General features: G+C 43.5%; 1 protein-coding gene across 3 annotated transcripts in view; it reads right to left on the reverse strand.

Annotated features, from left to right (window-relative positions):
- Positions 1-11,404, reverse strand: part of pias2 (protein inhibitor of activated STAT, 2) — a 75,266-nt gene extending 63,862 nt beyond the window's left edge. The window contains exon 1 of one of the 3 annotated variants that reach the window (XR_011353328.1): positions 11,221-11,404. Coding sequence is in view for 2 of the 3 variants with exons in the window: in XM_069923811.1 (XP_069779912.1) it covers positions 11,221-11,295 (75 nt within the window). In the remaining variant the exon portion in view is untranslated. The remainder of the gene's footprint in view (positions 1-11,220) is intronic. The other 2 variants (XM_069923811.1, XM_069923813.1) reach the window with 2 other exon arrangements.
- Positions 11,405-27,861: the final 16,457 nt, after the last annotated feature.

A 27,861-nucleotide genomic window follows, 5' to 3' on the forward strand; every position in this document is an offset into this window, starting at 1 on the left:
GCCCTCCAAAAGGTAGTGGACACAGCCCAGGACACCACAGGCAAAACTTTCCCCAAAATCAAGAACATCTACAGGGAACGCTGCTGTTGGAGAGCAGCAGCAACCATCAAGGATTCACACCACCCAGCTCACGCTGTTTTTGCTGCTGCCATCAAGAAAAAAAAACATAGGTGTGACAAAATTCACACCACCATGTTCAGAAGCAGCTGGTACCCTTTCACCATCACTCATCAACAAACTCTATCAGGGACTCATTTAAATAAATGACACTTATTATGCACTTTGATTTTTTTTAATTCTGTGCTGCACAGTTTGTTTACATTCATTATCTGTTTACAGTTCTTTATTTGCTTAAATGTATATGCCATGTACCTTCACCACCCCTCCCCCCAACCATCAATAAGTGGCAATTCTACCTCGCCCGAAGTAAAAAGAATCTCAGGGTTGTATGTGATGTCATGTTTGTACTCTGGCAATAAACCTAAAATCGGATCTGAAATAATACCACCACAATTGTTGCTCAATAGGCAGAACAATTTAAGGTTATTACAGAAGATGCTTGCAGCCACAGCACCATGTAAGGGATTTTAAGACTTGATCAACATTGATGAAAAATTCCTTATCTAATGCTGTCACAAATTAGATTGGTACCCAAAGGCAATGGGAAAAAATACTTTTAATCATAACATAAATTATAACATTCACAATGGGCAGACCTAACAAATTATACTTAACATTGGTATGGGATAACTTGTTACACAAGCTTTAATGCGAAATTCATCGCCACGATAATAATTTTGCTGAAATCCCCAGTGTAAAACATTGGTAGAACACAAGCATCTGTTGCCGGAAGATTAAGCAAGAAAACATCAGGATGGGAGTCAAGAGCTTTGGATCACTGCAGTTGAAAACACATGCCCCAGTGGTGGGATTCCTTATGCTGGCTGTGGGGAGGGGGTGTGGGGTGGGTGGTGGTGCATGGCTCAACATTTTACAGGAGCATAAATGTCTGGCTGCTCATTATTTCATACAGCAGCTGCAAAGCATCAGACCAGAAGTCATTAAAGAGGATCATTAAAATGCCCTAGAAGATCATTGGGGTTTTCCTTTCCCCTATTGACAACATTCACCAGGAGTACTGTTTAAATACGGCTCAAAGAACTACTGAGGATCCCTACCATCCATAGCATCGGATCATTGACTTACTACAACAGGAAGGAGTTAGAGGAGCATCAAAATCAGGACTGCCAGGCTGGGAAATAGCTTCTTCCCTCAGGCTGTGAGTGATGAATGATACGCTGTAACCATGGGTCTTGTACATTAAATGAATACATTATTCTGAGGTATTTATACATATTTATTTTATGTGTGTATAAGTACAAAAATCTATGCGTGTAATATATACACACTCACACAATTTTTTAATGTGTTGTATTATATCCACACACCATGGTCTGGAGAAACACTGCTTGGTCTGGTTGTATGTCAGATAATAATGAACTTGACTTTGCAGCAAGTCAAGAAATCCAATTAAAATTATGAATTAAAGACCATCATAAATCACCTCGCCTATCTGAAAAATTAAGGAATAATTTGTGCTTACTTATTGCCGTGAGTACAAGACCAACACTTTTGATTGATAATACAGAGAATTATTTGAAACATATTAACCACTACCAACGATGACTGACCAGCTAGATAGCTTGATATCACACATTGGACAAATACATCTAATTGAAAACAAGTGGAAAGATCAAATAATACTCTCTTTTTAATCTTATAATTTGTAGCACAATGCAATTCATGCTCCCTGCATTTTCATGTAATTATGAACTCCCTTACCTCTCTAGCTGTTCTTTATATTACAGCATAAATACTAATTGAAATAATGACAAGATTACTATATTCTTAGTTTTCCTGGCATTGTCTTAAAAAGAATTGTGACCCTATTTGTGTTGCACCCAGCTGCTTAAAAAAAATTAAAGAAAAAGCATTAAACTTAATTAAAGGTGGACTTTATTTGGATTCAAGATTTGAATGGGAGGGCAAAGAAAAAACAAAGGAACTCAAGACAGGAGAGGTAGAGAGTGCATAAGGGGGCCTTTGCAAGTAGGATTAAGGAAAAGCCGAAGGCACTCTGTACTGATTTAAAGAACAGAAGGATGACAAGAGTGAAATCAGGGCCACTTAAGGATAATGGAGATGTTGCCACTGGAATTGCAGTGGACACGACAAAATAACCACAGAAGGTTTTCTAGAGTGAATCAAATGAATTTACTCTTCATCACCCGCGCAAACTTTTAAAAGCCAGAATCATGATTGACGCGCGCTGATGTCATCACGCACTGATGTCACATGGCCAGTTCAATGCCTCCTGGGAGTTGTAGTGCCACCATAGCGCTGCTCCAGAGGCAAAAGTGCCTGGAAGCAGAGGAGGTGGTGGGGAAGGTCCTAAATGAATACATTACTTCAGAGTTCACTAGAGAGCTGGACCTTGGTCAATGTGAGATCACTATAGAACAAGGTTATGTGCTGGAACATGTTGAGATTAAGAAAGAAGTGCTGATTCTTCTTAAAAACAATAGGATTGATAAGTCCTCAGGACCAAACGATATACGGCTAGGTTACTACAGGAAGCAAGGGAAGAGATTGTTGGGGCTCTGGCAATAATCTTCACGTCCTCCCTCACCACAAGTGAGGTGCTGGAGGATTGGAGAATGGCAAATGTGGTCTCCTTGTTTAAAAAGGTAACAGGTAGAATCTTGGGTATCATAGACCAGTGAATCTTACATCAGTGGTGGGCAAACTACTAGAGACAAATCTTAGGACAAGTTTAACAGGCATTTTAAGAAGTATAGTTTTCTCAAAGATAGTATAGCTTTGTGAGGGGTAGGTCATGCATCGTGAGCCAAAACAAGTTTTTTGAGGAAGTAACAAAACAAATTGATGAAGGTAAGGTGGTAGATATGGTGACTATGGATTTTAGTAAGCCATTTGACAAGTACCCCATGGAAGTTACATTCTGAAAGTCATGAAACCTTGGCTGTGTGTACATACGCCAGGAGTTGAGTGATAATTGAGTTCCGCAGGGATCTGTTCTGGGATTCCTAATTTTTGTGATTTTTATAAATGATCTGGATGAAGAAGTAGAGGTTGGGTCCGTAAGTTGGCAGAAGACATGAAAGTAGGAGGTGTTGTGGATAGTATAGAAGGCTGCTGTAGGTTACACCAGGATATAGACAGGCTGTCTCTTCCTTCCTTTCTCCACCGATCATCTCCTGCTTTTGCCATTTCCCCTCCCTTTTTGTTCAGACACCCGCTGACATTCTTTCGTAACCTTGTTGAAGGACTCAAGCCCGAAACATCAGTTATGTATTTTTACCTTTGCTACATAAAGGACACTGTTTGACCTGCTGAGCTTGTCCAGCATTTTGTGTTAGTCCAGATCTTCCAAAATGTCATGCCTTCTTCCACAAATGTGGCTTTCCCTCCACCATTATCAACTCAGCCCTCACCCAGCCTCCTCCATTTCCTACTCATCTTCCCTGGCCCCCTCTGCCCCAAGATGCAACAAACATAGAATCCCCCTCATCCTCACCTACCACCCTCCATATCCAACTCATTATCCGCCAGAATTTCTGGCACTTACTACAGGATCCCACCACGAGACACGTCCGTCTCCTCCCGGCCTTCCGCAGGGACCACTTCCTCTGTGATTCCCTCGCGCACTCATCCCTCCTCACTCCTACCCCCTTTCCCTGTGGCCACAGGAAGTGCAACACTTTTGCCCACACCTCCTCCCTCACCACAGTCTGGGGCCCCAAACCGGACAGACCCCTTTCAAGTGAGGCAACACTTCACTTGTATATCCACAGGACTGATTTACTTCACTTTTGTTGCATTCTCTACATTGGAGATATCGGCCACAGATTGGGAGATCACTTTGCTGAGCACCTCCTCTCTGTCCCCAATGGCCATGACCTCCGAGAGGGCAACCATTTCATTTCGGAGTCACACTCCCAGACTCACATATCTGTCCATGGCCTTCTACTGTATCTTACCCTGATCTTGTATGGTATCTTACCCTGACCACCAGCAGATTGGAAGAACAGCACTTTATTTTCATTCTGGATACTCTCCAGCCACATGGCATTAACATTAACTTCTCTGTTTTCTGCTAAACCTGCTTGCCTTTTATTTCCCATCCCCTTTCTGGTCTTTCCAGTTCTCCCCTCCCTTCCTCATCCATTTCTCCTCCCTCTCACTGCTATCTCCTTTCACCACCTATCATCTCCTGCCTTTGCCATACCTTTTTGTTCAGATGCCTGTCGGCATTCTCTCATACCTTGATGAGGGTTCAGGATAAGTGCAAAATGATGCATTTTTGAAGGTCAAACTTGAAAGCGAGAGTGCTGAAGGCAAATCCAGATACTCAATGATTCTGAGAGAACTCCCTTTTGCTTATTTTTCCCCTCATCTTCTCTTTGGCTTGGCTTCGCGGACGAAGATTTATGGAGGGGGTAAAAGTCCACGTCAGCTGCAGGCTCGTTTGTGGCTGACAAGTCCGATGCGGGACAGGCAGACACGGTTGCAGCGGCTGCAGGGGAAAATTGGTTGGTTGGGGTTGGGTGTTGGGTTTTTCCTCCTTTGCCTTTTGTCAGTGAGGTGGGCTCTGCGGTCTTCTTCAAAGGAGGTTGCTGCCCGCCAAACTGTGAGGCGCCAAGATGCACGGTTTGAGGCGATATCAGCCCACTGGCGGTGGTCAATGTGGCAGGCACCAAGAGATTTCTTTAGGCAGTCCTTGTACCTTTTCTTTGGTGCACCTCTGTCACGGTGGCCAGTGGAGAGCTCGCCATATAACACGATCTTGGGAAGGCGATGGTCCTCCATTCTGGAGACGTGACCCATCCAGCGCAGCTGGATCTTCAGCAGCGTGGACTCGATGCTGTCGACCTCTGCCATCTCGAGTACTTCGACGTTAGGGATTAAAGCGCTCCAATGGATGTTGAGGATGGAGCGGAGACAACGCTGGTGGAAGCGTTCTAGGAGCCGTAGGTGATGCCGGTAGAGGACCCATGATTCGGAGCCGAACAGGAGTGTGGGTATGACAACGGCTCTGTATACGCTTATCTTTGTGAGGTTTTTCAGTTGGTTGTTTTTCCAGACTCTTTTGTGTAGTCTTCCAAAGGCGCTATTTGTCTTGGCGAGTCTGTTGTCTATCTCATTGTCGATCCTTGCATCTGATGAAATGGTGCAGCCGAGATAGGTAAACTGGTTGACCGTTTTGAGTTTTGTGTGCCCGATGGAGATGTGGGGGGGGCTGGTGGTCATGGTGGGGAGCTGGCTGATGGAGGACCTCAGTTTTCTTCAGGCTGACTTCCAGGCCAAACATTTTGACAGTTTCCGCAAAGCAGGACGTCAAGCGCTGAAGAGCTGGCTCTGAATGGGCAACTAAAGCGGCATCGTCTGCAAAGAGTAGTTCACGGACAAGTTTCTCTTGTGTCTTGGTGTGAGCTTGTAGGCGCCTCAGATTGAAGAGACTGCCATCCGTGCGGTACCGGATGTAAACAGCGTCTTCATTGTTGGGGTCTTTCATGGCTTGGTTCAGCATCATGCTGAAGAAGATTGAAAAGAGGGTTGGTGCAAGAACACAGCCTTGCTTCACGCCATTGTTAATGGAGAAGGGTTCAGAGAGCTCATTGCTGTATCTGACCCGACCTTGTTGGTTTTCGTGCAGTTGGATAATCATGTTGAGGAACTTTGGGGGACATCTGATGCGCTCTAGTATTTGCCAAAGCCCTTTCCTGCTCACGGTGTCGAAGGCTTTGGTGAGGTCAACAAAGGTGATGTAGAGTCCTTTGTTTTGTTCTCTGCACTTTTCTTGGAGCTGTCTGAGGGCAAAGACCATGTCAGTAGTTCCTCTGTTTGCGCGAAAGCCGCACTGTGATTCTGGGAGAATATTCTCGGCGACACTAGGTATTATTCTATTTAGTAGAATCCTAGCGAAGATTTTGCCTGCAATGGAGAGCAACGTGATTCCCCTGTAGTTTGAGCAGTCTGATTTCTCGCTTTTGTTTTTGTACAGGGTGATGATGGTGGCATCACGAAGATCCTGAGGCAGTTTTCCTTGGTCCCAACAAAGCTTGAAAAACTCATGCAGTTTGGCATGCAGAGTTTTGCCGCCAGCCTTCCAGACCTCTGGGGGGGGATTCCATCCATACCTGCTGCTTTGCCACTTTTCAGTTGTTCGATTGCCTTATATGTCTCATCCAGGGTGAGGACCTCATCCAGCTCTAGCCTTAGGGGCTGTTGAGGGAGCTGGAGCAGGGCGGAATCTTGGACTGAGCGGTTGGCACTGAAAAGAGATTGGAAGTGTTCTGACCATCGGTTGAGGATGGAGATCTTGTCTCAATGATTCTGAGGGAACTCCCTTTTGCTTATTTTTCCCCTCATACTGTAAGGGGAAACAGGCAATACTAATGGCAGAACTTTGCTTTATGGCAGGCAAATGTTAAAGTATTATCATGTATGTTAGATTTTTAAGATTAATAGCAGGATCCTTAACAGTGTGGAGAAGAGGGATATTGGGGTCCAAATCCATAGATCTATCAAGGTTGCTACAGTAGTTCAGAAGGCTTATGTTATGCTGACCTTCATTAGTCAGGGGATTGTGTTCAAGAGCCATGAGGTAATGTTGCAGTTCTATAAACCTTGATTAGGCTACACTTGGAATACTGTGTTAAGATCTGGTCATCTCATTACAGGAAGAATGTGGAAGGAATGGAGTGAGTGCAGAGATTTACTAGGATGTTGTCTGGATTGGAGAACTTGTGTTATGAGGCAAGGTTAGCAGAGGACTTTTCTCTGGAGCAAAGGAGGATAAGAGGTGACGTTGAGTTCTACATGGATAGGATGAACATCCAACACCTTTTAACTGGGGTGAGAGTATCTAACACCAGAGGACATCTGTATAAGGTGAAGGGAGGAAATTTTAAGGGAGATGTCAGGGGTAAGATTTTTTAAATCTATCTAGTTATTTATCCACCAATCTATTTATTTATTAGTGGAAAGCATTGCCAAGGTGGTGATGGAAGGCTGATACAAAAGGGACATTTAAAAGACTCTTGGACAGGCACATGGATGCAATAAAAACAAAGGGTTATGGGTAAGAGATAGGGAACGTTTAGGTTGTTGAGTAGGTTTATATAGATCAGAAAGACATCATGGGCCAAAGGGCCTGAACTGTGCTATAATGTTCTATGTTCTAAAATATCCAATCCTACATTGCATTTGAAATATGAGTGGATTGGGACTAAGATCATTTTGGTCACAATTAAAATAACTTGAAAGCAGTTCTATTCCTATTCCTATTTCTTAAGTTTTCATAGCCTCTCAAGTGCAGATTTATAGCTGCAGATTTTTTAAAAATCATGAACCATGACCAGTTAGTCCTAACAAGTTTGTTTTAAGAAGCCAAGAGATCCCTGATTGTTCTGGGAAGGAAGAAATTTATAATTTTCATTTAAACACACTTCCAATAGGCAACTGTAGGTTATTGACCATTGAAGCAGATGCCAAGTGCTGGGGGAAAAAATGGATGAAGGGAATCTGGAGGGGATACAGGAAGGTGAAGGGGGGAGGGCGGGGAGAGGGAGAGGTACACACACAGGTAAGGGTTATCTGAAAGAGTGGGGCATACACAAAGAGAAGTTATCAGAAAGAGGAGAATTTAGTGTTTACATTGTTAAGTTGTAAACTACCCACACAAAATAGGATGTGTGATGAAAATAGCTTGTAATGGGGCTCAGGTAAAAACATAAAATGCTGGAGAAACTCAGCTGGCCAAACAGTGTCCTTTCTGTCTTCACGGACGAAAGTTTATGGAGGGGCATGTCCATGTCTGCTGCAGGCTTGTTGGTGACTGACAAGTCCGATGCGGGACAGGCAGGTACGGTTGCAGCAGTTGCAAGGGAAAATTAGTTGGTTGGGGTTGGGTGTTGGGTTTTTCCTCCTTTGTCTTTTGTCAGTGAGGTGGGCCCTGCGGTCTTCTTCAAAGGAGGTTGCTGCCTGCCGAACTGTGAGGCGCCAAGATGCATGGTTGGAGGTGATATCAGCCCACTGGCGGTGGTCAATGTGGCAGGCACCAAGAAATTTCTTTAAGCAGTCCTTGTACCTCTTCTTTGGTGCACCTCTGTCTCAGTGGCCAGTGGAGAGCTCGCCATAGAACACGATCTTGGGAAGGTGATGGTTCTCCATTCTGGAGACGTGACCCACCCAGCGCAGTTGGGTCTTCAGCAGCATGGATTCGATGCTTGCGGACTCTGCCAGCTCGAGTACTTCGATGTTGGTGATGAAGTCATTCCAATGAATGTTGAGGAGACAGTGCTGATGGAAGCGTTCTAGGAGCCGTAGGTGATGGCGGTAGAGGACCCATGATTCGGAGCCGAATAGGAGCGTGGTTATGACAACGGCTCTGTACACGCTGATCTTTGTGTGTTTCTTCAGGTGGTTGTTTTTCCAGACTCTGTGTAGTCTTCCAAAGGCGCTATTTCCCTTTGTCTATCTGTTGTCTATCTCTTTGTCGATCCTTACATCAGATGAAATGGTGTAGCCGAGGTAGGTAAACTGGTTGACCGTTTTGAGTTCAGTGTGCCCGATGGAGATGTGGGGGGGGGGGGCTGGTGGTCATGGTGGGGAGCTGGCTGATGGAGGACCTCAGTTTTCTTCAGGCTGACTTCCAGGCCAAACATTTTGGCAGTTTCCGCAAAACAGGACGTCATGCGCTGGAGAGCTGGCTCTGAATGGGCAACTAAAGCGGCATTGTCTGCAAAGAGTAGTTCATGGGCAAGTTGCTCTTGTGTCTTGACGTGAGCTTGCAGGCGCCTCAGATTGAAGAGACTGCCATCCGTGCGGTACTGGATGTAAACACCGTCATTGCTGTATCTGATCCGACATTGTTGGTTTTCGTGCAATTGGATAATCATGTTGAGGAACTTGGGGGGGGGGGGGCATCTGAGGCGCTCTAGTATTTGCCAAAGCTCTTTCCTGCTCACAGCGTCAAAGGCTTTGGTGAGGTCAACAAAGGTGCTGTAGAGGCCTTTGTTTTGTTCTCTGCACTTTTCTTGGAGCTCTCTGAGGACAAAGACCATGTCAGTTGTTCCCCTGTTTGCGCGAAAGCCACACTGTGATTCTGGGAGGAAATTTTCGGCAACACTAGGTATTAGTCTATTAAGGAGAATCCTAGCGAAGATTTTGCCTGCAATGGAGAGCAGTGTGATTCCCCTGTAGTTTGAGCAGTCTGATTTCTCGCCTTTGTTTTTGTACAGGGTGATGATGATGGCATCACGAAGGTCCTGAGGCAGCTTTCTTTCCTTGGTCCCAGCAGAGCATGAAAAACTCATGCAATTTGGTATGCAGAGCTTTGCCGCCAGCCTTCCAGACCTCTGGGGGGATTCCATCCATACCTGCTGCTTTGCCACTTTTCAGTTGTTCATGTAGCAACAGTAAAAATACATAACTGACGTTTTGGGAACCCTGGCAGTGAAGACTGGACACACATCACCTTTTAAACCGCCAATCCTCCTAGGAATACTGTAAACTTACCGGTAAGCCATTCACACTGGACTGTGATTTACCTGTCATCTGGATCTCTTGGATCTAAGGGGGCTCCCACCTCCAGTGGTGTCATTAAGAGTGTCGTATTACATACGGGCAGTGAAATTGCAGTGGGAATAAAGCACACGTGTTCAATGTATAAAAGACCTTGGGAAAAGACGTGCACAATTTAATAAGACATCGCACTCAATGTATAAAAAAAACAGTGGGAAAATCTACCACAGTGGGCTTCAGACTGTTCAAACTTAGGACAAAGCCACAGACCAGCTTATCATTGTTCCCTAAACAATTGAGTAAAACAATTTACTTGGAATACCTAATGCAATGTAAATGCTATGTAATCTTGATATGATTTAAAGCACTAATGACTGCAGTTTTATTTCACAGCACAGCCGGCCACACATTGACAGCTGTGCTGTGAAATATAACTATGCGGTTGGCAGGGCTGTCAGCACACAGCTGGCAACGATGTCAGCACATACCTGTGCTTTAAATCATCTCGAGATTACTTCTACTTCCAGACTGATGCAAGCACGCAGGCACTGACGTCACGAATGGTACCCAGTAATTCGAGTGGACCGTTAACACTGGCAATGAGTTCACTCGGCCAAGGTCTGATACTTTCCCCCACCAAAATCAGAGCCCAGTTGATTTTGACTTGCCCTGTCCGGTTGGGAGCTTTCACCCCACCAGATTACCCGCTGCAGACTGGCTAAAGTGGCCAGTTCAAACCACTTCAGATTGGTGTTGGAAAGTGAAATGGCATTCGACCAGTAACTCTTAGCAACTATGGTCCTCAGCAATCCAAGTCGCCTTGGATGTATTTTGTCTCACTAAGGCCACTGCAATTCCCCCCCCCCCCACCGACACGAAAGAGGAAATGCTGGAAGAGGGGGGGGGGGCAAAAACCAGGAAATGTTTCCTCATTTGATGCAAGTTCATCAGCCTGAAAACATTAATTCGACTACTTGCCTGGTTTGCTGGGTATTGTCAACATTTTCTTTTCAATTTCAGATTACCAGCCACGGCAGATTTTTTGCTCTCCTTTAACATTTTATCTATCCTAATCAACACATTTTAAGAAAACCTAAAGTGAAGCACAAGACTGCAGAATATGCTCCATAATGCAAAATATGCACTCCAGAAGAGAAAAAAAAATACAGAGTCAAGGGTCCACATCCTTGCCATCACATCTTCATCACTTCACACGAAGTGGGCTCGCGAAAAAGAAACCTTACTTTGTAGCTCCAACAAGAGTAAAATCGAGATTTTGTTCGTGGATGGACTTGGAGTAGGAAGTGAATGTATTAAAGCGGACATTAAGAAAACGCCGGCACTGAGCACCTGTGCAGACCAACAGGGCACCTCGACCGAGCGGCCCGGAAGCCAACTTCGAGGGAAAACACTTCCATTAATTATAAGCCTCGTATTTCCAGATTAAGTACCCGATTTCGGATTTTCGCCGGGGTCGCTGCACAAACACCGACTGCCCCTCGTGGTGCCACAAGCCCTCTTGCCTCTCTTTCTCCCTCCCGCCCTCCGCTTGCCCGCCCTTTTCCGAGAGCTCAGCTGTCGCTCCCAACATTTTCCCACTCAGCCACTCACCCTCAGCTCGTCAAAATCCGCCATCTTTCGGCTCGTCCCATTATGCTCTGCGCGGCGGGAAGTCACGTTCCTCATCGGCGCGAGAGAGACTGGCGCGTCCTTGAGTGCGCGGACTGCGAGGGGGTGGTCAGGCGCGCGAGGGCGAGGGCGAGGGCGGGGCGCGTGCACGAGGCGGGCGGCTCAGCCCCGCCCGCCATCAGCTCACGCCACGCGCAGGCGCGGGACGGGACGGGACGGGCGAGGAGGAAGGGCGCTGCTCTCACTTCCCCTTCACGGGAGGAAGTGGGGATCGCCATGTGTTGCAATGTTAACAGCGGTGACCAAGGGTAAAGGTCATATCGAAGGGTGACGGATGATAAGCTATTGGAATTGTGAGAGATGAGTAAAACTGATATAAAAATATGAAGATGAGGAAACTAATATAGATATATGGGTAAATGAATAAAGCCAGTATGAACAGGATAAGAAATGGATATTAGAATGTAGGAAGCAGAGTCAATCTGAGTAAGATAAGAATCTTCTCGCCTACAGTTCACCATATGAATGAGATAAGGATATAGATAATAGAAATGTAGGAAGTAGAGTTAGTCTGAATAAGATAAGTGTCTTCTAGCCCTAGAAGTATTAGCAGGTTTTTCATATGTAATTATATGGCAAGCTCTCCACGGGCCACCGTGACAGAGGTGCACCAAAGAAGAGGTACAAGGACTGCCTAAAGAAATCTCTTGGTGCCTGCCACATTGACCCCCGCCAGTGGGCTGATCTCACCTCCAACCGTGCATCTTGGCGCCTCACAGTTCGGCGGGCAGCAACCTCCTTTGAAGAAGACCGCAGAGCCCACCTCACTGACAAAAGGCAAAGGAGGAAAAACCCAACACCCAACCCCAACCAACCAATTTTCCCCTGCAACCGCTGCAACCGTGTCTGCCTGTCCCGCATCGGACTTGTCAGCCACAATCGAGCCTGCAGCTGACGTGGACATTTACCCCCTCCATAAATCTTCGTCAGCGAAGCCAAGCCAAAGAAGAAGAAACATATGAAGAGGTTGTAGCCCTGAGGGTCGGGAAGGTGTAAATTAGAACAAAGACAGGTTTGTGAATAAGGACAATGAGGATAATGACATGATGAGACACTGACAGGATATCCCCCTGGTCCTCCAAGTTCACAGAAACAGCACCTAGGCAGGCAGGATTGCCTAATGCCAAACCTATCCAGGAGGCAGAAGAATGTAAGGGGGAGGGTATTCCTATACTGAAATCAACTGTATAAAAGTTGGGTGAGCCCCAGTGTATGTGTGTATTCCCAGGGTAAGGGGAAGCACCCAACTTTGCATTGTTGTATAATAAATGTTCTTTGTTCTCAATTTTTGTCTTGAGCAAATTCTGTGAAGGTACTTCTGTTTCTAACAGAAATGCCTTTCCTTTTCGGCTGGAAACGTCGACCATTATTTTTCTCCCACTGAGTTCTTCCAGCAAAAACACACCGAAATGATGGAGGAACTTAAGCCGGTCTTGCATAGGAGATGCAAGATGTTTCGGGCCCGAGCCCTCCTTCAAGGAATAAGCAGGAGACAGGAAATCTCAGAATAGAGACAGTTCTGCTGGGGAAGGAGTCCAGGCTAATAAAAAGTGTTAATTGGGGGAGAGCGACACGGGAAAAAGTGGGGTGGGGGAGAGATGGATGAGGGAGGGTTAACGAAAGCCAGATACGTCCATGTTCATGCTATTCCGTTTGGAGGGTACTCAGTTGGAAGATGAAGTGTTGTTCCTCCAGTTGGAGGATTGGCTTCAGATTCCATCAGTTGCAGTCTCCTGTATATCTCCAAGCTGCAGGGTGGAACAGCATCTGCATGGAGGGAGGTGGGGGGGTTGGACAATTTGTACACATTTTGGGTCCAGACCTGAATCGAGACTGAGAATGGATAGTCATTTTAAAGTGGAAAGGAATGAGACAGGGGCTGGTGAATGAATGGAGGACAATGAGGGATGATGGGTTGAAAGTAAAGGAATGGGGGTGGAATGAAATTGAATGACAGGCAGGTGGATGATGGGTGAAAGCAGACAAGCCAGGTGAGGGGAGGGGGTGAATGAAGGGGGAGACAGGTGGTGGAGGGTAATAATGGCAATCCTGGTTGCTTTGGTTGTATTTTGTCTGACCAATATAGAAGAGGTCACTTTGGAAGCATCATATGCTGTACTCAAAGTTGGAGGAGGTGCATGAACATTTTTGCTTCACCTGGAAAGGCTGTTTAGGTCCCTGGATAGTGGTGAGGGAGGTGGTGTAGGAACAAGTGTTGCACTTTCTGTAGTTACAGGGGAAAATGGCAGAAGTCAGAGTGGGTGATGAGGAATGAGGAGACTAGGGAGTCACTGAGAAAGTGGGTTCTGCGGAATGCAGAGAAGGGAGGAAAAGCGGCAGCTAGTGGTGTGATCCCACAGCAGTATCAGAAATGCCCAGAGTTGGGGAATCAGTAACCAGAGGACATAGCTTCAGGTGAGGGAGGAGGGATTTGATAGGAACCTGAGGAGTAACTATTTTAACAGGGTGGTGGGTGTATGGAACAAGCTGCTGGAGGACGTACATGAGGCGAGTACTATTGAAATGTTTACGAACATTTGGATGGATAGGTTTAGAGGGATATGGGCCAATTGCAGGTAGATGGGACGAGGTAGGTTAGGCTTTTTGGTCATCGGGCAAGTTGGGCTGAAGGGCCAGTTTTCATCTGTAGTTCTATGACTAAAGTTGTGCTGGTTGTGGAGACTAGCAAGGTGAATCATGATGTTTACAAGAAATATCTCTTCTATTTGGAGAGAGGTTAGGTGAGAGCAAAAGACTGGGAAATGGACAAAATTCAAGGGAGGGCTACATTAACCTTCCACTGAAGGAAAGCCATGCTTCCTTAAAAGGAGGACATTTCAGCTTTTTTCGAATGAGATGTGGCAGAGACAGAAATTGGGAGAAAGAGATCCTTACAATAAACAAAGAGGGAGGATGTCTCATCCAGGTATCTGACAGTCAGTGGTTTTATAGTAAATGTTAATGGATTGTTAGTGTCTTGAGATGGAGAATCAAAGATCTAGAAAAGAGAAAAGTATTAGAAATGCTTCAAGTGACTTTGAGAGTGGGAAGAAAATCAGTAGTGAAGGTAATAAGATTGATGAGGTACTGGATACAGCTCCAGTGTAATCCTTTACGTAACAGAGTTGGGGAGTGGTGGCAGAGGTTTGGAACAAGGACTGTGTCACATAGTCAATGAAAAGACAAACATAGCTATGGATCACATGATTACCCATGGCTGTACCTTTGATTTATAGTAAATGAGAGGAAGCAAAAGACAAGTTGTTCGGGATACAAATCAGGCTGCCAGGCAGATGAAAGTTGGAGAAGAGGAACTGGTGGAAAGAAGCAGAGGGCTTCCTAATAGGGGTTGGAGGTGTATAAAGACTGGAAGATGAAGTGGTGAGGGACAGGGAATCTGAAGTTATCAAAATGGTGGATGAAAGTGGGAAAAGACTGGATAAGGGCAGACAAGATAAAAATCAAGCTATGAGAAGTTAAGTTCATTGAGCAGGCAGAAATGATGGGCCTATTAGAACAGTGATTTTTGGATAGAGATAGAAGTGCAAAGAGTAAGATTAGGGAACAAGCAGATTGGATGCTATGGAGGGGAGAACTGATGTGATAAGATCAGTAACAGTGCAGGAAATAGTGGTCTGTTTGTTGGAGAGGACGTGGTCAAAGATAGAGATGGGGAAGTCTCTGATAAGTGCTTTCTGGACTGTAAGCTGCTACATTTGAAGACTACAATGGAATTACCTTTGCATGCTTGATTGGGATTGGTGTGATGTGAGTGGAGTGCTGTGAATGCAGAGTGGGTGAAGGGAGTAGAGAAGGCAATTGATGCCGTGATAGCAATTGGAAATGCAAAAGTTAAAAGAAGGTCAAAGGTTAGGAGTACTCAAGAGGAAGAGGAGTATTGGAAGCTGAAAATGTGGTCATTGGGTTGAGAATTCCTTGCCAAAGAAGTTGTCATGGAGGTAATGGAAGAAGAGCTCAACAACCGAACGTTGACCTATAAGTGGAGGGGTAAGAAGGCCTCTGGTAAAGATTGGCCTGGAATGGGGGCATCAATATCTCTGAGTGGAATGCCCAGCAAAAGGTAGTGGGCAGTGCCCAGTACATCACATGCAAAACTCTACATGGAACGCTGCCATTGGAGAGCAACTACAATTATCAAGAATCCATACAACCCAGCACATGCTGCCATCAAGAAAGAAGTATAGGTGCCACAAGAATTATACCACCAGGTTCAGGAACAGCTGCTACCCCTCCACCATCGGACTCCTAAACAACAAACTCAATAAGAGACTCATTTAAGGACTTTGCACATTATTGATCAATGAATATTTATTTTCTGCATTACACAGTTGTTTACATTTATCTCTTTTGTATACATATCTTTTCTTGAATACAGTATTTTGCACTACCAATAAGTAGAAATTCTGCCTGGCCTGCAGGAAAAAGAAACTCAGATTTGTATGTGTTGTATGTACCTGTACTCAGGCAATAAATCTGAACTTCTCCCCCCATCCATCCTCGCATGAAATGTTCCCATCTATAACAGAGCATTTATTTAGCGTCCTTTACACACCAACTCTGAACTTAAAAAGACTAATGAATACTTATTGGCAAATTCTTGGAAAAAATATTCCAAGGATCAAGATTAATTGACAGGGATTAATCAAGGACTATCAGCATGCCTTTGACAAATTCTTCCTGACTAAGTTGATTGAGATGTTTTACAAGAAATTGTGTGTTCATGAGTGGGGTGTTGTTGATGTACTCTACCATTGATTTAATTGAGCTCTTTGACAAGGTCCTCATGGTATACTAATCGAAAAAAGTAAGATCCATGTGATCTTGGACAATTTGGCAAATTGGACCCAAAATTGTCTTGGTGAAAGGAAGTGTGTGTCCAATCATTTTAAAAAAGGATAAAGGGAAACCAAAGATGTGTAAGGCCAATTACTAATGTGAATGCAAAATATATATTTTTAAGTTCATAGGTAAATCTGTGGAATATGTTGTGGAGGCCAGATCATTGGGTGTATTGAAGCTAGAGATTGATAGTTTCTTGATTAGCTAGAACATCAAAGATTATGGGGAGAAGGCTGAGTGAGAAATTGGATCAGCTCATGATTAAGTGGCAGGGCAGACTCAATGGGCTGAATAGCCTATTTCTGCTCCTATACCATATGGTCTGTCTTGGGTAAACTTACACTTCTCATTTTGTTCATTTTAGATTGGTCACAGTGTTTGAGCTACCGAAAGAAAATAGACACACACACACCGAGAGCAGTTCAGTTTATACAAATCTTTATTACTAAATCTAAAGCTGAATTCACACTACAATATGCAAGCCTTTCCCAATTATACTTATCAACGCCTGGACTGGTCCCAACTGCCAAAGCGAGGCAATGACTGCACACTTGTAGTAGGTTGTCAGGGCACCGTTAGCAGCTTTTCCACCTCCCCCGACTGGGTCATTAGCTGGACTCTTGAAGTTCTTCTTTTTGCTGAGAGATGTTGCTACCTCTTGGAGAGTCTCAAACTTCAGCAGTGGGACCATGGCTTATATTACCAAAAATTGTTAACTTCAGATCTTATCTCTTTGAACAAATGATTTAATTATCTTCAAGGTCTCTGACAGTCTGCGACCAACAAAAGAAAACTGCATCTCTGGGCCTCATAGTGGAAGTTGAATAATTGTCTACTGATTCATATGCATCCCTGGGCCCCATAGTGGAATTTAGGTGTGTCTACTAAAATATGATGCATCTGGGCGTCATGGTGTAAATTAGATTATGTCTGCTGATTCTAAAAAGCAACCAGGTTCTCAACTTTGCAGCTGCAGAAGTAAAAAACAAAGTTTAAATCTTCCATTTACATGGTCTTATAGATAAATTTAAAGACATCAGCAGTTAAATGAATGATATGCAAGTATTTGTTATTGCAATTAACACCATGAAGGGATCGTGATTGTTACTATATAGGTTAAGATCTGAATGTTTAAGTTTATTTGTCACATTATATTTAGTGCAGTGAGAAGGGTTCTTCTATGAGCAGCCTACAGGTTATCTCTAACATTTATACAGAGTATAATGAAGTTACAATGAAAAGAGATCAATTAGTACCAACCAAAGGCAGCATGATAGCTTTGTTATGGTATTTATTTAGAAGTCTGATGGCTGTGAGAAAGAAACTGTCTCTAGGCTTATTGGTGTGCACTTAAACAACCTTTTTGCCTCCTCCCCAATGGGAGGAGAATGAAGAATATATGTCCAAGATGTGATGGGTCCTTAGATATGTTGGCTACCTTTCCTAGGCAGTGGGGGATTGTGATAGTCCAAATTCTATCACCAATGTGTATATGTACAGATGGTAGTGTAGGATGACTGTGATTGGCTGAGAGCATAGCCACACCTACTGGCTGGTCGACCTACTTGTGATACACTCCAGTCTTTTAGTTAATAATCGATGCGCATTACAGGGATATAGCTGGGGTCCATCGAGGGAAGGGAAGTTCATATGTTTTAAGCTACATTCACTACCTTCTGTAGCTTCTAATCTTGAGCAGAACAGCTCCCATACAGTATTGTGATGCATCCAATAAGTATGGTTTTGATGGTGGGGCTGTAGAAGTTGTTGATGGATAGTATTCTGGGAAAGTAGAGCTATTCATATGCATTCTTGAGGCAGGTCATTAGAGATACTTATTCATAAGAACATGAAACTACCTACTTTTTCAACTTCAGCTCCATTGATGTGAATGTAAGTGTAAATAACATGAAAATTGGTAGCGTTGATGCTTGTGAGGAAGGTAGAATTAGGCTGTAAAATAATATTGATCATTTATAAAAATGGATGCAGAAGTGACAGGTGGAATTTAAACTTGAAAAATATGATGAATTAATTTGCAGTGACTAATTAGGCTAGGTTACTGAAGAACAGAGGATCTTGATGTATATATCCAAGGATTCCTTAAGGTTTTGCACTGGTAGTCAAAATGAAATAAAAGGGCAGATTGGATTCTTAAATTCATTATCTTGGTGGGGGGGGGGGGGAGTAACTATAAGAGCAGTGAATAATGTGATTGCCCTAGAGAGGAGATTTGCCAGGATATTGCCTGGAATTACGTCATTGAAATCGCGCCTTTGTCTCAGAGCCTTTGTTGAGCAGCGACTGAGGAGATCTGCTTGCTTGAAACTGGGAAAGGAAGTTTATCGTACAAATTAATGGAGTCATCTAGGGCTGAAGATTGCTTCAGCTGTGGGATGTGGGAGATCTGGGATGGAATACTTGTCCCAGACAACCACACCTGCAGAAAGTGCTTTCAGCTCCGGCTACTTATAGACCGAGTTTGGCAACTGGAGATGGAGTTGGATGAACTGTGGGTTATTCAGGAGGATGAGGCAGTAATAGTTACAGGGAGGTAGTCACCCCGAATAGACAGGACACAGATAGCTGGGTGACTATCTGAGGAGGAAAAAGGAAGACACAGGTAGTGCAGAGTACCCATGTGGACATTCCCATCAACATTTTGGATACAGTTGGTGAGGACAATCTACCAAGGACAAGTTTGAGGAAGTCAAGTCTCTGGCACAGAGGCTGGCATCTTGGCTCAGAAGGGAAGGGGTGAGAAGAGAAAAGCCTTAGTAATAGGGGACTCGTTGGTTAGGAAATCAGACAGGAAGTTTGTTGAAATGTATCGAGACTCCAGGTTGGTATGTTGCCTCCCAGGTGCCAGGGTCACGGATGTCTCGGATTGACTCCACAACATTCTGGAAGGGGATGGGGAGCAGCCTGATGTTGTGGTCCATGTGAGGACCCATGACATAGATAGGAGTAGAGACAAGGTCCTCAAGAAAGAATTTATGGAGTTAGGAAGGATTGTTGCCTGTGCCACGTGCTAGACAGGGTCCAAATTGGAAGTTATGGCTTATGAATGTGTGGCTGAAGTGTTGGTGTAGTGGGCAGGACTTCAGATTCCTAGATCATTGGGATCATTTCTGGGGAAGGTCAGACTTCTACAAAAGGGATGGGGTGCTCCTGAATTGGAAGGGGACCAATGACCTGGCAGGGGGGTTTGCAAGAGCTGTTGGGGATGGTTTAAACTAGTTTGGCAGGGGGGCAGAAATCAAAATGAGAGTGAAGAGATTAGGGTTGTAGGGAGATGGAGCCATGATGAAGAAAGAGGAAAATCAAAAAGAGTCAATGATGACAAAAAGGAAGGGCAGGTGAGCAGGCAGGAAAAATGTGCTGTTCAACAGGAATACAGTGAAAATATCAGTAGCGGGTCTAAGGGCACTGTAGTTATAATAACCATATATATAACCATATAACCACTTACAACACAGAACAGGGCAGTTCAGCCCTACTAGTCCATGCCGTAACAAATTCCCACCCTCCTAGTCCCACTGACCAGCACCCGGTCCATACCCCTCCAGTCCTCTCTCCATGTAACGATCCAGTCTTTCCTTAAATGTAACCAATGATCCCGCCTCAACCACGTCTGCTGGAAGCTCATTCCACATCCCTACCACCCATTGCGTAAAGAAATTTCCCCTCATGTTCCCCTTATAATTTTCCCCCTTCAATCTTAAACCATGCCCTCTAGTTTGAATCTCCCCCACTCTTAATTGAAAAAGCCTATCCACATTTACTCTGTCTGTCCCTTTTAAAATCTTAAACACCTCTATCAAATCCCCCCTCAATCTTCTACGCTCCAGAGAAAAAAAGCCCCAGTCTGCATAACCATTCCCTGTAACTCAAACCTTGAAATCCTGTCAACATTCTCATGAACCTTCTCTGCACTCTCTCTATTTTGTTTATATCTTTCCTATAATTTGGTGACCAAAACTGTACGCAGAACTCCAAATTTGGCCTCACCAATGCCTTGTACAATCTCCTTACTCTTGAATTCAATACTCCGATTTATGAAGGTCAACATTCCAAATGCCTTCTTCACCACACCATCTACCTGAGTATCAGCCTTGAGGGTACTATTTACCATCACTCCCAAATCCCTTTGTTGCTCTGCACATCTCAATAGCCTACCATTTAATGCATATGACCTATTTAGATTTGTCTTTCCAAAATGTAACACCTCACACTTATCTGTATTAAATTCCATCAGCCATTTCTCAGCCCACACCTCCAGCCTTCCTAAATCACCTTTTAATCTACGGTAATCTTCCTCACTGTCCACATCACTACCAATCTTTGTATCATCTGCAAACTTGCTTATCCAATTCTCCACCCCTACTTCTAGATCGCTAATATATATATAACAAACAATAGTGGACCCAGGACCGATCCCTGAGGAACTCCACTAGTCACCGGCCTCCAATTGGACAAACAATTTTCTACCACTACTCTCTGACACCTCCCATCCAACCATTGCTGAATCCATTTCACTACCTCTTTATTTATACCTAATGCCTCCACCTTTTTTCCTAACCTCCTGTGGGGAACTTTGTCAAAAGCTTTACTAAAGTCGAAATAGACAACATCCACAGCTTTCCCTTCATCAACCTTTTTTGTAACCCCCCCAAAAACTCAATCAGGTTTGTCAAGCATGATCTACCCCTGACAAAACCATGCTGATTACTCCCTATCAATCCCTGTACCTCCAAATATTTGTAAATACCATTCCTCAGAACACTTTCCATCAACTTGCCCATCACAGACGTCAGACTCATGGGCCTATAATTCCCAGGTTTACATTTGGACCCTTTCTTAAACAGCGGAACCACATGCGGCACCCTCCAATCCTTTGGAGGGTCAGTGACAGTGACATCCTAAATATCTCTGTTAATGGCCCCACTATCTGTCCACAAGCCTTCCTGACTGTCCTTGGGAATATTTTGGCCGATCCCGGAGATTTATCCACCTTTATCTTTTTCAACACAGCCATCTCTACCTCCTCGGTTATCCTTATATGCTTCATGACCTCCCCACTATTTTTCTTTACTTCAACTGGTTCAATATTTTTTTTTCCCAAGTGAACACCGAGGCAAAGAAATCATTCAAAATTTCCCCCATTTCCTCTGACTTCTCACTCAGCCTACCCTCACTATCTACAATCTTTTACTTTTAATGTACCTATAGAAACCCTTTGGATTTATTTTAACTCTGTCTGCCAAAGCCTCTTCATGCCTTTTTTTGGCCTTTCTGATTTCTTTCTTAAGATTCCTTCTACACTCCTTGTAGTCCTCCTTCAAATTCTCAGCTCCCTGCTCTTTATACCTCTTGTACACCTCCCTTTTTTTCCTAACCAAATTTCCAATATTCCTCGAAAACCAAGCCTCCCTATGACTTCCAGCCTTCCAGCCTTTCCTTTGATGCACGTAGCATTAGAAAGAACGTAGATAACTGGGTTGCACAGATTTACCTTAGGAAATATGACATTGTGGCCATTACTGAAACATGGCTCAATGGGCATGCGATTGGGAGCTCAATATCCAAGGGTACACAGTGTATAGGAAAGATAGCCAGCTAGGCAGAGGTGGATGTGTGAATCTGATGATAAGTGATGATATTAAATTAATAGAAAGAAGGGACATAGGGTCAGCAGCAGGAGAATCATTGTGGGTTGAATTAAGAAATTTCAAGGGTAAAAGAACCATATTAGCACTTATATACAGGCTCCCAAACAGCAGCCGGGAAGTGGACTATGAGTTACAGCTGGAAATAGAAAGGGGATGTCACAAGGATAACGTCAAAATAATTATGAGGGATTTTAACATGACAGGGGATTGATTGGGAAGGGCAGGAAATTATTGGATCCCAGGAGAGAGATTGTAGAAAGCTTTTTTGAACAGCTTGTTGATAAGCCTACCAGGGGATCCGCAGTTCTGGATTGGTGATGTGCAATGAACCTGAGATCATTAGGGAATTAAAGGTATTAGAACTTCGAGGAAGTAGCGATCATAACATGATTGAATTAAGTTTCAAATTTGAAAAGGAAAAGATCTTATTGGGTGCTGCAATTTTTCAGGGGAATAAAGGAAATTGTGGTGACTTGCGAAAGGAACTGGCTCAAGTTGACTGGAAAAGCAAACTAGTTGGAGGGACGGCAGGGTAGAATTGGATGTTATTTTTACAAGTAATAAAAAATATATTCCAAGGAAAAGGAAATTTGTCAATGGAAAGATGACACCAATGTGGCTAACAAAACAGGTGAAGGCTAAAATAAAAGCAAAAGGGAGGGCATACAAGGAAGCTAAATTTAGTGGGAAAACAGGACTGGGAATCTTTTAGACAAAAAAAAGTAATTAGGAAAGAAAAGATGAATTATGAAAACTATAAACAAGGATACTGAGTTTTTAAAAATATATAAAGATTGAAAGAGAGGCACGGTAGACATAGGACTGATTGAAATTATAATGGGTAATAAAGAGATAGCAGAGGAACTTAATCAATGTTTTACATCAGCCTTCATTGGAGAAGACATTAACAATATACTTGACAGACGGAGGTTTCAGGGAGTAGAATTAGATGCAATTAGGATTACTAGAGAAATAGTGCTAGGCAAGATGAATGGATTAAAGACTGATAAGTCTCCTGGGCCAGATGAGTTGCACCCATGGTTCTAAAAGAGGTAGCTTTGGAAATTGAGGACCCATTGGTGATGATTTTCTAGAAGTCAAAAGACTCTGGCATGATTACAGAGGATTGGAAGGTTGCAAATATGATCTACTGTTTAAGAAAGGTGGGTGACAGAAAAAAGGAAACTATGGGCCTATAGTTTGATGACAGTGGTTGGAAAGGTATTAGAGTTGATCCTCAAGGATTATGACAGGTTAGGCCCAAGTCAGCATGGTTTTTTTGAAGGATAGATCCTGCCTGACCAAAGGGGAGGCTGTGGATTTTGTATATTTGCTTTTTCATAAGGCTTTTGATAAGGTGCTGCATGCGAGGCTGCTTAATAAGATGAGAGCCAATGGAATTACAGGGACGATATTAGATTAGATAGAAAATTGTCTGATAGGAAACAAAGGGTTGAAATAAAGAGATCTTGTTCAGGTTGGCTGCCTGTAACAAGCAGTGTTCCATGGAGGTTGGTCTGCAACTGTTTACAATTTATATTAATAATTTGGATTGTGGATTGAATGGTTTTGTGGCCAAATTTGCAGATGACACCAAAATAGGTCTCAGAGCAGGAAGTGTTGCAGAAACCAAAAAGTTGCAGAAGGATATAGACAGCTTAGGGGACTGGGTAAAAATATGGCAGGTGAGATACAATGTTGAGAAATGTACGGTTCTACATTTTGGTAGTGGGAATAATCCAGGCAGAGTATTATTTGGATGGGGAGAAAATTAAAACCTGAAAGGGACCTGGGTGTCCTTGTGCAGGGAAAACTAGAAGTTAATGACCAGGTTGGATCAGTAGTAAAGAAAGCAAATTCTATGTTGGCATTCATTTCAAGAGGAATAGTGTACAAGAGTAAAGAGGTGTTGATGAGGCTGTGAGACCTCATTTGGAGTACTATGTGCAGTTTTAGGCCCCCTATCTTAGAAAGGATGTGATGTTGTTAGAAAGAGTGCAGAGGAGATTTACTAGGATGATTCCTGGAATACAAGGGCTAACAAATGAGGAATGTTTGGCTGCTCTTGGATTGTATTCATTGGAGTATAGAAGAATGAGGGGGATCTCAGAAACATTTTGCATTTTGAAAGGTTGTGCAGAGTGGATGTAGATAAGATGTTTCCCTTGGAGGGTGAGGTGAATCAAGGACTTAAAATCAGAAATTATCCATGAGAAAAAACTTCTTTAACCAGAGGGTTGTGGATTTGTGGACCTCATTGCCACATTCAGCGGTGGAGGCCCAATCACCAGGAGAGTTAAAGCAGGAGATTGATAAGTATCTAATTAGTCAGGGCATCAGGATATGGGGAAAAGGCTGGCAAATGGAATGAGGTGTGAGTATAGTTCAGCTTAGGGTAGAGTCGTGGAACAGACTCGATGGGCCAAGTGGCCTACTTCTGTTCTTAACCAAACAGCCATACAGATGACAAGTTCATTGTCTTGTGGACTTCTGACTGGATAAGATTAGTTCATTTTCTTTAGATCAGAGAGAAGAGAGAGCTTCTTGAGATGTCCGAAATTATGAGGGACACAGATAGGGCAGATAGTGAGAATTTTTTCCTTTAGCAGAGGCATCCATACCCTAATGACAATTTTTCTCAAGCAAAATATATCAGTAACAACTGGGTCTAGAGCAGTGGTTCTCAACCTTTTTCTTTCCACTCACATACCACTTTAAGTAATCCCTTTGCCATAAATGCTCTGTGATTAGTAAAGGGTTGCTTAAGATGGTATGTGAGTGGGAAGGTAAGGTTGAGAATCACTGCTCTAGACCCAATTGTTACTGAAATATTTTGCTTGAGAAAAATTGTCATTAGCTGATTTCATTTGGAGTTATGAAACCATGCACATAACAAGTCAATTAGGCAAGATTAAAACATTGGTTTTCAAACTTTTTCTTTCCACCCACATACCACCTTAAGCAATCCCGAACTAATCACAGAGCACCTATGGCATAGAGAATACTTAAAGTGGTACGTGAATGGAAAAAGGTTGAAAACCACTGCCCTAAAGGCATAATACAGAAATATTTTTTGTACATTGAATAGTTTTTTTCTATTTAATTTCATACTGACACCCTTACACATTAGTAGTATTCACTCAAACAATTCAGTTTGAGTGCCCTAAAAAGTCATGTGTAATAATGACATCAGCATCAAATAAATGACATGAAAGCAATATTGTACACAATAAGAACCAAAATTTTTCTATTTAAATTGAAATTACTCAGAATAAATAGGTGGTCAATCCAAATATGATTGCAAATTCATGTTGAAATGGCAATGTCTGCAATTGCATCTAGTGCACTTTTGTCCTGTAGATTGATCCCTGAGGGGCAACCTCCTGAATTATCCAAACCAAAGAGATAATATTTATACTGCCAGTAACCTAAAAACTGTTGAGATGATAGGAAAGAGGAAACATTGTAATACATTTGAGAATAATGACAGGATCAGGGATTTACATAAGGAATTGATCTTCATGGTTGGACATTTCAAAGTCCTCTCTACATTTACCTTAAATTCATGCCCTCTATAATAAGCACCCCTACTGAGAGGGAAGATTTGTCATTCTTTATGTGCCTCATAATTTAGTGCACTCAACAAGATCCCCCTGAACCTTTTCAAAAGACAACCCTAGTTCATCCATTCTCTCCTCAAAGATGGTTATGTTTAATCAATTCTTTATGATGGTTGATCACAAGCAAAATTACAAAAAGCTTCAAGATTTAGAGAAAACAATTGAACATTGACATCAGAAAAACTTTTAACCTTTTGAATTTATGATGTATGCTATCATCTTAGATTTCATCTTGTTTAACTTTTTCAAGATGCTTGTGGGTACCATGTTCACATAAAAATAAATGTGACAAATGTAATGCCTCATTTTCAATATCTCTGATAATTTTTGAAGCTGTTCAAATTCTTAATAATTATCAAATTATGATGTCAAACAAGTCCTGACACATTCCATTCCTCTCCAAGTCACTGACTTTTCCAATCTTCTCACCACAGCCGTGACCTTCAGGTACTGTTCACTTACAAAGCTCAAGGCACCATGCCAACCAACCTTCCCACTATCAACTTCTTCACTTCCTCCTTCCTCAGGAAATTAAAATGGAGTCACAGCAATACTCATCAACGCCGACCAATTTTGCCTCCTGCTCTGTCCCATTTGCCTGCATTTAGTCCATATCCTTGGAGTATTGTGTGCAGTTTTGGTCACCTTATCTAAGGAAGGATGTTCTTGCAATGGAGGGAGTGCAAAGGCGATTCACCAGGCTGATACCTGGAATGGCAGGAATAACTTGTGAGGAAAGATTGCACAATTTGGGATTGTACTCGCTGGAGTTTAGAAGATTGAAAGGGGATCTCATAGAGACATATAAAATTCTGGCAGGACTGGACAGAATGGATGCGGAAGGGATGTTTCCAATGGTGGGGGAGTCCAGAACCCGGGGCCATGGTTCGAGGATAATAGGTAAACCATTTAGAACTGAGATGAGGAGGAATTTCTTTACCCAGAGGGTGGTGAATCTGTGGAATTCATTGCCACAGAGAGCAGCAGAGGCAGGTTCACTGAATATATTTAAGAGGGAATTAGATATATTTCTTCAGTATAAGGGAATTAGGGGTTACGGAGAGAAGGCGGGGATGGGGTATTGAACTTTAAGATCAGCCATGATCTCATTGAATGGCAGAGCAGGCTCGAAGGGCTGAATGACCTACTCCTGCTCCTATCTTCTATGTTTCTATGTTTAAACCTGGCATCTTGTTCCAGATACAAACTGTTTGTTATTGCGTGTTGAATAACTAGATGAGTCAGCAGGTGAGGTGAACCAAACAACTTTACTATACACAATCAAAGAGAGAGAGAGAGAGAGAGAGAGAGCCCCTAGCATGGCATCTGCTCCCTGCTAGTTCTCAATTCAACTAACATGCCCTTGAGGAGCTGCACATGCACAGTGTGCTGTTGAGAGTACGATGGCTGCAATGCGATTGCAACAAGTACACAGCAGCCAATGGCAACAGCTGTCTACATTCCATTTTTGAGCACCCCCCTCCCCACTCCCATGTTCCTCAGTACAAGCCATTTTAACATTTTAAACATTGCATGGGAAAAGTTCAACTATCATACGTCCAACCCCGTTCAGTCCCAGTATTTTGGGTTGGATTTACAGATGCACCCAGCGCATGTCCTGTAACATCCCTCCGTGGCTGTGGAGGCTTGGAGTGCTTCATACTGAGGATTTGTATTGTCTTAGGGGTACTGTCCATTGTCTCATTAGTGGTTGTTGGGGGACCCCCATCAATCTCAGGCTCATGTTCCAAGTCCAGAAACACAGTATCATCTGGGTTGGTTTGAGGTGGGGGTGCCTCCCTTACCAAGAGGATGTGCTGTCTATTTCTTCTGTACACCCTCCCTTCTGTACGCACCAGGTATGACCTGGGTTCCTGATCACTCCTTTCGACTATGCCCATGTGGTCGTAGCCCTGTGAAGTCTGCAATCTTTTGACCTGCCCTTCTCCCAATGGCTTGAGTGGTCAACTTGTTCTGTCATAACATTTATTCTGCACCAGCATTCTGTTCAGCAGTTGGGCCTTAACTTCTTGTGGGTTTCTTTACTGAGGTTCCAGAAACCTCCTTGTCATCAGTAGAGTCGTCCTGGTCTGTCTTGACATTAACCATTGCACCAGCAAGCCCAATGTGGTGTCATGAGGGACATTCCTCAGGTTGAGGAACATGTCTGCCTTTTCCTTGTGAGACTTCCCTGAGCTGTTTTGCGCTTCTTACGGCTCTCTCAGCCAATTGTTTGACTGTGGATATTCTGGGCTGCTGCAAAGTCTCTGAATCTCTCACTGGTGAACTGCCTGCCATTGTCTGATAGCAGTGTGTGACGCAGTCCATGCACAAAGAAGTGTCGTTTCAGCTTGGTTATGACCGCAGAGGAGGTTACATTATGCAGCAGGTCTCTCTTGAACCATCCGAAG

This window comes from Narcine bancroftii, chromosome 3 (assembly GCF_036971445.1).
Source record: "Narcine bancroftii isolate sNarBan1 chromosome 3, sNarBan1.hap1, whole genome shotgun sequence".
Taxonomy (NCBI): Eukaryota; Metazoa; Chordata; class Chondrichthyes; order Torpediniformes; family Narcinidae; genus Narcine; species Narcine bancroftii.